The sequence below is a fragment of the Salvelinus fontinalis genome, chromosome 33 (genome assembly GCF_029448725.1).
Source record: "Salvelinus fontinalis isolate EN_2023a chromosome 33, ASM2944872v1, whole genome shotgun sequence".
NCBI lineage: Eukaryota > Metazoa > Chordata > Actinopteri > Salmoniformes > Salmonidae > Salvelinus > Salvelinus fontinalis.
In genome coordinates, this window is record NC_074697.1 from 15947538 (window position 1) to 15957537 (window position 10000).

Sequence of the window (10000 nt, forward strand, 5' to 3'; positions counted from 1 at the left end):
GTTCCCCCCATAGCAGACAGAGTGGTATAGTCTGTTCCCCCCATAGCAGACAGAGTGGTATAGTCTGTTCCCCCCATAGCAGACAGAGTGGTATAGTCTGTTCCCCCCATAGCAGACAGAGTGGTATAGTCTGTTCCCCCCATAGCAGACAGAGTGGTATAGTCTGTTCCCCCCATAGCAGACAGAGTGGTATAGTCTGTTCCCCCCATAGCAGACAGAGTGGTATAGTCTGTTCCCCCCATAGCAGACAGAGTGGTATAGTCTGTTCCCCCCATAGCAGACAGAGTGGAAACAATAAGAAGGAAATCAAGTAAAATGAGGGATTATTATTATTATAAATATTATTTTTCTAAACATTTGGAATTAAATGCTAAGTAAAACCAGAGAGGCCGTTCTAACGAGAGGAACAACGTGTCAAGCCTTTGTTACGGAAAAGATTTTTAAAAAACTGCCGAATTTGTGAAATTGTTTATCTGACATGTTGTGGTTGCGTGAGGCTCAGTGCTCACAGAATCAGTCGGCTATTACGTAAACACTCCCGACAGGCAACAGAAGATCTGTCTTATTTTATGTAGTTATTATATTTATAAAGACGGGCACATTTAACAGTTAGGATATTGATTATAGACCTTATTAAATTGGTGTTTCCTCTGTCCTCACTTGTCTTAGACAATTTAAGGCTGCAATCCACCCCGGGCCCAGAGGGAGACTGGGACGTCAGATTCTACACTAGAGTGTTTTCAGAGCGTTTCATGCAACATTTCAACATTTTCTAGGAACTCTTGTTTGGATAAGGCCCAGTGTTTATCTACTCTAGTCTGTGTGTAGTGTTTATCTACTCTAGTCTGTGTGTAGTGTTTGTCAACACTAGTCTGTGTGTAGTGTTTCTCAACACCAGTCTGTGTGTAGTGTTTATCTACTCTAGTCTGTGTGTAGTGTTTCTCAACACCAGTCTGTGTGTAGTGTTTCTCAACACCAGTCTGTGTGTAGTGTTTCTCAACACTAGTCTGTGTGTAGTGTTTCTCAACACCAGTCTGTGTGTAGTGTTTCTCAACACCAGTCTGTGTGTAGTGTTTCTCAACACCAGTCTGTGTGTAGTGTTTATCTACTCTAGTCTGTGTGTAGTGTTTCTCAACACCAGTCTGTGTGTAGTGTTTCTCAACACCAGTCTGTGTGTAGTGTTTCTCAACACCAGTCTGTGTGTAGTGTTTCTCAACACCAGTCTGTGTGTAGTGTTTCTCAACACTAGTCTGTGTGTAGTTGTCACGATCGTGACAGAATTACCCACCATAGGACCAAGCGGCATGACCAGCGGCAACAGGAGAAATACAAGGATTCATGGACATGGGAGGAAATTTTAGACCGGGAGGTACCAGGAGAATATAACCGCCCCAAAGCTGAGCTGGAGGCAGCGAAAGCAGAGAGGCGGCGATATGAGGAGCTAGCTCGGAGACAGGAAAAGGAACCTACAAAGGATCTGGGCTACACTACGTGGGAGGAGATCGACAGGTGGGCGATCAACCCAGGGAGAGTGCCGGAGCCCGCCTGGGATTCTCTGGCGCAGTGCGAGGAGGGATACCGGCGAATGGAGGCAGCACGACGAAGCGGTAGGAAGCCTGTGGGAAAACCCAAAAAATTTCTTTGGGGGGGGCTTAAAGGGAGAGTGGCGAAGTCAGGTAGGAAACCTGCGCCTACTCCCTGTAATTACCGTGGAGAGCGAGAGTACGGGCAGACACCGTGTTACGCAGTAGAGCGCACGGTGTCTCCTGTACGTGTGCATAGCCCGGTGCGGGTTATTCCACCTCCCCGCACTGGCAGGGCTAGATTGAGTATTGAGCCGGATGTCATGAAGCCGGCCCTACATATCTGGCCACCAGTGCGTCTCCTCGGGCCGGTTTACATGGCACCAGCCTTACGCATGGTGTCCCCGGTTCGCCTACATAGCCCGGTGCGGGTTATTCCACCTCCCCGCACTGGTCGGGCAACGGGGAGCATTCAACCAGGTAAGGTTGGTCAGGCTCAATGCTCAAGGGAGCCAATACGCCTGCACGGTCCGGTATTTCCGGCGCCACCTTCCCGCCCCAGTTCAGTGCCACCAGTACATACACCACGTAACAGGCTTCCAGTGTGTCTCCAGAGCCCTGTTCCTCCTCCACGCACTCGTCCTATGGTGCGTGTCTCCAGCCCGGTACCACCAATTCCGGCACCACGCACTAAGCCTCTTGTGCGTTTCCAGAGTCCTGTGCAGCCTGTTGCTGCTCCCCGCATTAGCCCTGAGATGCGTGTCCCCAGTCCGGTACCACCAGTTCCGGCCCCACGCACTAGGCCTAATGTGCGTCCCCAGGGTCCAGTATGCCCTGTTCCTTCTCCCCGCACTAGCCCTGAGATGCGTGTCCCCAGCCCGGTGCCACCAGTCCCGGCACCACGCACCAGGCCTACAGTGCGCCTCAGCCGGCAGGAGTCTGCCGTCTGCACAGCAATGACTGAACTGCCCGTCTGCCAAGCGCCATCTGAGCCATCCGTCTCCCCAGCGCCATCTGAGCCATCCGTCTCCCCAGCGCCATCTGAGCCATCCGTCTGCAATGAGCCTGCAAAGCCGCCCGTCTGCCATGAGCCTGCAAAGCCGCCCGTCTGCCATGAGCCCACTGAGCCGTCCGCCAGACAGGAGCCGCTAGAGCCGCCAGCCAGACAGGAGCCGCTAGAGCCGTCCGTCAGACAGGATCTGCCAGAGCCGCCAACCAGACAGGATCTGCCAGAGCCGCCAACCAGACAGGATCTGCCAGAGCCGCCAACCAGACAGGAGCAGCCAGATCAGTCAGCTAGCCATGAGCAGCCAGATCCGTCAGCTAGCCATGAGCAGCCAGATCCGTCAGCTAGCCATGAGCAGCCAGATCCGTCAGCTAGCCATGAGCAGCCAGATCCGTCAGCTAGCCATGAGCAGCCAGATCCGTCAGCTAGCCATGAGCAGCCAGATCCGTCAGCTAGCCATGAGCAGCCAGATCCGTCAGCTAGCCATGAGCAGCCAGATCAGTCAGCCAGCCATGAGCAGCCAGATCCGTCAGCCAGCCATGAGCAGCCAGATCCGTCAGCCAGTCATGAGCAGCCAGATCAGTTAGCCAGCCATGAGCAGCCAGATCCGTTAGCCAGCCATGAGCAGCCAGATCTGTCAGCCAGCCATGGGCCGTCCCTCAGTCCGGAGCTGCAGTCCCTCAGTCCGGAGCTGCAGTCCCTCAGTCCGGAGCTGCCCCTTACCCTGGAGCTGCCCCTTACCCTGGTGCTGCCCCTTACCCTGGTGCTGCCCCTTACCCTGGTGCTGCCCCTTACCCTGGTGCTGCCCCTTACCCTGGTACTGCCCCTGACCCTGGTACTGTCCCTGACCCTAGTACTGCCCCTGACCCTGGTACTGCCTCTTACCCTGGTACTGCCCCTTAGTCCGGAACTGCCCCTGAATGCAATGGGGTTAAGGTGGAGGGGGGTCGTTTGGAGGAAGCCTAGGAGGTGTTTAGGTACTGTGGTGACGTGGGGACCGCGACCAGAGCCGGAGCCGCCACCGTGGATGGAAGCCCACCCAGACCCTCCCCTAGACTGTGTATGGTGCGCCCGGAGTTCGCGCCTCAAGGGGGGGGTTATGTCACGCCCTGGCCTTAGTATTATTGGTTTTCTTTATTATTTTAGTTAGGTCAGGGTGTGACATGGGGAATGTTTTTGTTTTGTTGGTTTTGGGTGTTGTTTATGGTAAAGGGGTTGTGTATAGTATATGGGTTTGTGTGGAGTACAGGTTTCTAGTATTGTCTATGTAAGAACGTTAGTAGCCTGTATGTTTGTGCACAACGTTTGTAGCTTCACGGTCGTTTTGTTGTTTTGTTGTTTTGTTAAAGTGTTTTTGTGTCGTGTTCATCTTCGTGTTATAATAAAAGAAGATGGCTTATTTTCCAAAAGCTGCATTTTGGTCCGTTAATCCGCCACACGATCGTGACAGTAGTGTTTCTCAACACTAGTCTGTGTGTAGTGTTTCTCAACACCAGTCTGTGTGTAGTGTTTCTCAACACCAGTCTGTGTGTAGTGTTTCTCAACACTAGTCTGTGTGTAGTGTTTCTCAACACTAGTCTGTGTGTAGTGTTTCTCAACACTAGTCTGTGTGTAGTGTTTCTCAACACCAGTCTGTGTGTAGTGTTTCTCAACACTAGTCTGTGTGTAGTGTTTCTCAACACTAGTCTGTGTGTAGTGTTTCTCAACACTAGTCTGTGTGTAGTGTTTCTCAACACCAGTCTGTGTGTAGTGTTTCTCTTCCATGTCCTCCCTTAAGAAGAGCTGATAGAGAAGTTGTTCAGTAAGAGATAGTTCTCCTCCCCTGTGTGTGTGTGTGTGTGTGTGTGTGTGTGTGTGTGTGTGTGTGTGTGTGTGTGTGTGTGTGTGTGTGTGTGTGTGTGTGTGTGTCTGTGTGTGTGTGTGTGTCTGTGTGTGTCTGTGTGTCTGTGTGAGTGTGAGTGTGAGTGTGTGTGCTCACCACGGGGCAGTCTCCCAGGCGTGAGTAGAGCAGGTAGCTGTGTAGGTCTCCGTGTTTCATATAGGGCAGGATGACCACAGGGGAGGGGTAACCTTCACTCTCTACTGTCTGTAGACACACACCTGGGACACACAGACAGACACAGGGACAGTCACACTCTCTCCAGGGGCCACACACATTCACACATACAGTGCAATCAGGAAGTATTCAGACCCCTTGACTTTTTCCACATTTTGTTACGTTACAGCCTTATTCTAAAATTTACTAAATCGTTGTTTTCCATCATCAATCTACACAATACCCCAAAATGACATCACAATACTCCATAATGACATCACAATACCCCATAATGACATCACAATACCCCATAATGACATCACAATACTCCATAATGACATCACAATACCCCATAATGACATCACAATACCCCATAATGACAAAGCAAAAAACGTTTTTTAGACATTTTTGCAAAAGTAAAAAAAAGAAAAACTCAAATATTACATTCACATAAGTATTCAGACCCTTTACTCAGTACTTTGTTGAAGCACATTTGGCAGCGATTACAGCCTCGAGTCTTATTGGGTATGACGCTACAAGCTTGGCACACCTGTATTTGGGGAGTTTCTCCGATTCTTCTCTGCAGATCCTCTCAAGCTCTGTCAGGTTGGATGGGGAGCATCGCTGCACAGATATTTTAAGGTCTCACCAGAGATGTTCGATCGGGTTCAAGTCTGGGCTCTGGCTGGGCCACTCAAGGACATTCAGAGACTTGTTCCAAAGCCACTCCTGCGTTGTCTTGGCTGTGTGCTTAGGGTCGTTGTCCTGATGGAAGGTGAACCTTCACCCCAGTCTGAGGTCCTGAGCGCTCTGGAGCAGGTTTTCATCAAGGATCTCTATTTACTTGGCTCCGTTCATCTTTTCCTCGATCCTGACTAGTCTCCCAGTCCCTGCCGCTGAAAAACATCCCCACAGCTTCACCATAGTGATGATGCCAGGTTTCCTCCAGACGTGACGCTTGGCATTCAGGCCAAATAGTTCATTCTTGGTTTCATCAGACCAGAGAATCTTGTTTCTCATGGTCTGAGTCCTTTAGGTGCTTTTTACTGCTTCCAGCTGGCCACTCTACCATAAAGCCCTGATTGGTTGAGTGCTGCAGAGATGGTTGTCCTTCTGGAAGGTTCTCCCGTCTCCACAGAGGAACTCTGAAGCTCTGTCAGAGTGACCATCGGGTTCTTGGTCACCTCCCTGACCAAGACCCTTCTTCCCGGATTGCTCAGTTTGGCCGGGCGACCAGCTCTAGGAAGAGTCTTGGTGGTTCCAAACTTCTTCCATTTCAGAATGATGGAGGCCACTGTGTTCTTGGGGACCTTCAATGCTGCAGAAATGTTTTGGTACCCTTCCCCAGATCTGTGACTCGACACAATCCTGTCTCGGAGCTCTACGGACAATTCCTTCGACCTCATGGCTTGGTTTTTGCTCTGACATTCACTCTCAACTGTGGGACCTTTATATAGACAGGTGTGTGCCTTTCCAAATCATGTCCAATCAATTGAATTTACCAATAGTGGACTCCAATCAAGTTGTAGAAACATCTCAAGGACGATCAATGGAAACAGGATGCACCTGAGCTCAATTTTGAGTTTCATAGCAAAGGGTCTGAACACTTATGTAAATAAGGTATTTCATTTTCATTTATTTATATATATATTTATTTATACATTTGCAAAAATTTCTAAAAACCTGTTTTCGCTTTGTCATTATGGGGTATTGTGTGTAGATTGCTGAGGAAACACATTAATTTAATACATTTTAGAATAAGGCTGTAACGTAACAACATGTGGAAAAAGGTGGAAGTGCTGTGAATATGATCTGAATGCAGTGTACTCCAAGCACAGTAGTTTGGTCCAGTCTCACCTAGCAGTCTCATGACGTTCTGATGGTCAAACTCCTTCATACAAGCAGCTTCTCTCAGGAAGTCTTCCATCTCAGTGCGAGTACAGATAGCAACTAGAGGAGAAGAGACAGGTGAGAACAGGGACTCATCTCACATCCCACCCTATCTCCTATGTAGTGCACTCGGGCTCTGGGTCAAAAGTAGTGCACTTTTTGGTCAAAAGTAGTGCACTTTATGGTCAAAAGTAGTGCACTTTATGGTCAAAAGTAGTGCACTTTACGGTCAAAAGCAGTGCACTTTACGGTCAAAAGTAGTGCACTTTACGGTCAAAAGTAGTGCACTTTACGGTCAAAAGTAGTGCACTTTACGGTCAAAAGTAGTGCACTTTACCGTCAAAAGTAGTGCACTTTACTGTCAAAATTAGTGCACTTTACGGTCAAAAGTAGTGCACTTCATGGTCAAAAGTAGTGCACTTTACTGTCAAAAGTAGTTTAACAAAAGTAGGGTGTCACAGAAACAGGCAAGTGTGACTAGTGTATGTACTGCTTACACTGTAGTTGTGTCATAGTTAACTTACTCTTCATGGTCTTCACGGCCACTTTGAGAACAGACTCCTCGTGCGTTAATGCTCCCTCCATCACGGAGCCAAACTCTCCTGTAGACACATCGTAGACAAGCATCCATTAACATTTACAAAGGGGGGCATTGTTCAGAAGCAGATTTTATACTCTTTGACATTTCTCATGTCAACGTACTCCTTTTTTTTTTCGTTTGTATCTCCCTCCAGACCTTGAACCCAGGACCAAGGTCAGTGTGTGCCTTTGTATCAGTTAGTTGCCTGAACGGTTTTGCTAATAACAAGGTTATTAGATGGACACACGTTCACCCTGTGTAGCACAAGGACAGGATCAACGACATACACACTCACCCTCTCCCAGAGTCTTTCCACTCACCCTCTCCCAGAGTCTTTCCACTCACCCTCTCCCAGAGTCTTTCCACTCACCCTCTCCCAGAGTCTTTCCACTCACCCTCTCCCAGAGTCTTTCCACTCACCCTCTCCCAGAGTCTTTCCACTCACCCTCTCCCAGAGTCTTTCCACTCACCCTCTCCCAGAGTCTTTCCACTCACCGTCTCCAAGAGTCTTTCCACTCACCCTCTCCCAGAGTCTTTCCACTCACCCTCTCCCAGAGTCTTTCCACTCACCGTCTCCAAGAGTCTTTCCACTCACCCTCTCCCAGAGTCTTTCCACTCACCCTCTCCCAGAGTCTTTCCACTCACCCTCTCCCAGAGTCTTTCCACTCACCCTCTCCCAGAGTCTTTCCACTCACCCTCTCCCAGAGTCTTTCCACTCACCCTCTCCCAGAGTCTTTCCACTCACCCTCTCCCAGAGTCTTTCCACTCACCCTCTCCCAGTCTTTCCACTCACCCTCTCCCAGAGTCTTTCCCAGGGTTAGTTTATGTCTGTCCACCATCACATCCTGCAGCTTATGTTTCAGCTCGTCACTGATGCCCAGGGTGTTCACTGAGGAGGACAACAACAACACATTAACAACACCACGTAAACAACAACACATTAACAACAACGCGTAAACAACACCACGTAAACAACACATTAACAACAACACGTAAACAACAACACATTAACAACAACACGTAAACAACAACACATTAACAACAACACGTAAACAACAACACGTAAACAACACCACGTAAACAACAACACATTAACAACAACACGTAAACAACACCACGTAAACAACAACACATGAACAACAACACGTAAACAACAACACATTAACAACAACACGTAAACAACACCGCGTAAACAACAACACATTAACAACACCACGTAAACAACAACACATTAACAACAACACGTAAACAACAACACGTAAACAACAACACGTAAACAACACCACGTAAACAACAACACATTAACAACAACACGTAAACAACACCACGTAAACAACAACACATTATCAACAACACGTAAACAACACCACGTAAACAACAACACATTAACAACAACACGTAAACAACACATTAACAACAACACGTTAACAACAACACGTAAACAACAACACATTAATAACAACACGTAAACAACAACACGTAAACAACAACACGTAAACAACAACACATACCCAGACTATTTGCATTATCCCCCCCACCCCCTATTTTACGCTGCTGCCACTCTCTGGTTATTATCTATCTATTATCTAGTCACTTTAACTCTACCTACATGTACATATTACTTCAATTACCTTGACTAACCAGTGGCCCCGCACATTGACTCTGTACCGGTACCCCCTGTATATAGCCTCCACACTGACTCTGTACCGGTACCCCCTGTATATAGCCTCCACATTGACTCTGTACCGGTACCCCCTGTATATAGCCTCCACATTGACTCTGTACCGGTACCCCCTGTATATAGCCTCCACACTGACTCTGTACTGTAACACCCTGTATATAGCCTCCACATAGACTCTGTACCGTAACACCCTGTATATAGCCTCCACATAGACTCTGTACCGTAACACCCTGTATATAGTCTCCACATTGACTCGGTACCGGTACCCCCTGTATATAGCCTCCACACTGACTCTGTACCGGTACCCCCTGTATATAGCTTCCACATTGACTCTGTACCGGTACCCCCTGTATATAGCCTCCACATTCACTCTGTACCGGTGCCCCCTGTATATAGCCTCCACATTGACTCTGTACCAGCTCTCTGGTCTTGGCCATTGTGGAGAGGTTGGAGTCTGTTTGATTGAGTGTGTGGACAGGTGTCTTTTATACAGGTAACGAGTTCAAACAGGTGCAGTTAATACAGGTAATGAGTGGAGAACAGGAGGGCTTCTTAAAGAAAAACTAACAAGTCTGTGAGAGCCGGAATTCTTACTGGTTGGTAGGTGATCAAATACTTATGTCATGCAATAAAATGCAAATTAATTACTTAAAATCATACAATGTGATTTTCTGGATTTTTGTTTTAGATTCCGTCTCTCACAGTTGAAGTGTACCTATGATAAAAAAATTACAGACCTCTACATGCTTTGTAAGTAGGAAAACCTGCAAAATCGGCAGTGTATCAAATACTTGTTCTCCCCACTGTATATGTATAGAGTGCCGATTCCTTTTACTTATTTTTATAGTATTCATTTTGTTGTCATAACAACGGTAGTAGCAACGTGAAAATCGTCGTGCAAATCCGCTGCATTTCAAGTCGACTACAAAATCCACAATGCAATGCTCTCTCTGGGCTGGCTGGCTAGCTAAGTAGCTACACACTGTGTATATATCAACGAATTGGCGAGGGCACTAGAACAGTGGCCAGGATCACACATACAAATTCCATCTAGACACCGTTGCCCTAGAGCACACTAAACATCAACGCCACAGGTAACTTCCACAAAACGGTGAATGACCCGAGAGACAAGGCAATAAGGGCCTTCTATGCCATCAAAAGGAACATAAGATTTGACGTACCAATTGAATTGCATTGAATTGAATTGAGAAAGAGGGAGAGGGGGATAGTCATAGAGAACCAGACAAGCAGGATATGCCTCTTCATTATTGGGCAACCCTAAAAT

General features: G+C 47.8%; 1 protein-coding gene across 2 annotated transcripts in view; it reads right to left on the reverse strand.

Annotated features, from left to right (window-relative positions):
* LOC129831759 (tyrosine-protein kinase receptor UFO) overlaps nt 1-10000 on the reverse strand; it is a 130997-nt gene that overhangs the window by 16405 nt on the left and 104592 nt on the right. For both annotated transcript variants that reach the window (XR_008755809.1, XM_055895182.1), the window contains exons 12-15: nt 7828-7923; nt 6979-7056; nt 6422-6514; nt 4508-4629 (exon numbers count right to left, since the gene is read on the reverse strand). Coding sequence is in view for 1 of the 2 variants with exons in the window: in XM_055895182.1 (XP_055751157.1) it covers nt 4508-4629; nt 6422-6514; nt 6979-7056; nt 7828-7923 (389 nt within the window). In the remaining variant the exon portion in view is untranslated. The remainder of the gene's footprint in view (nt 1-4507; nt 4630-6421; nt 6515-6978; nt 7057-7827; nt 7924-10000) is intronic.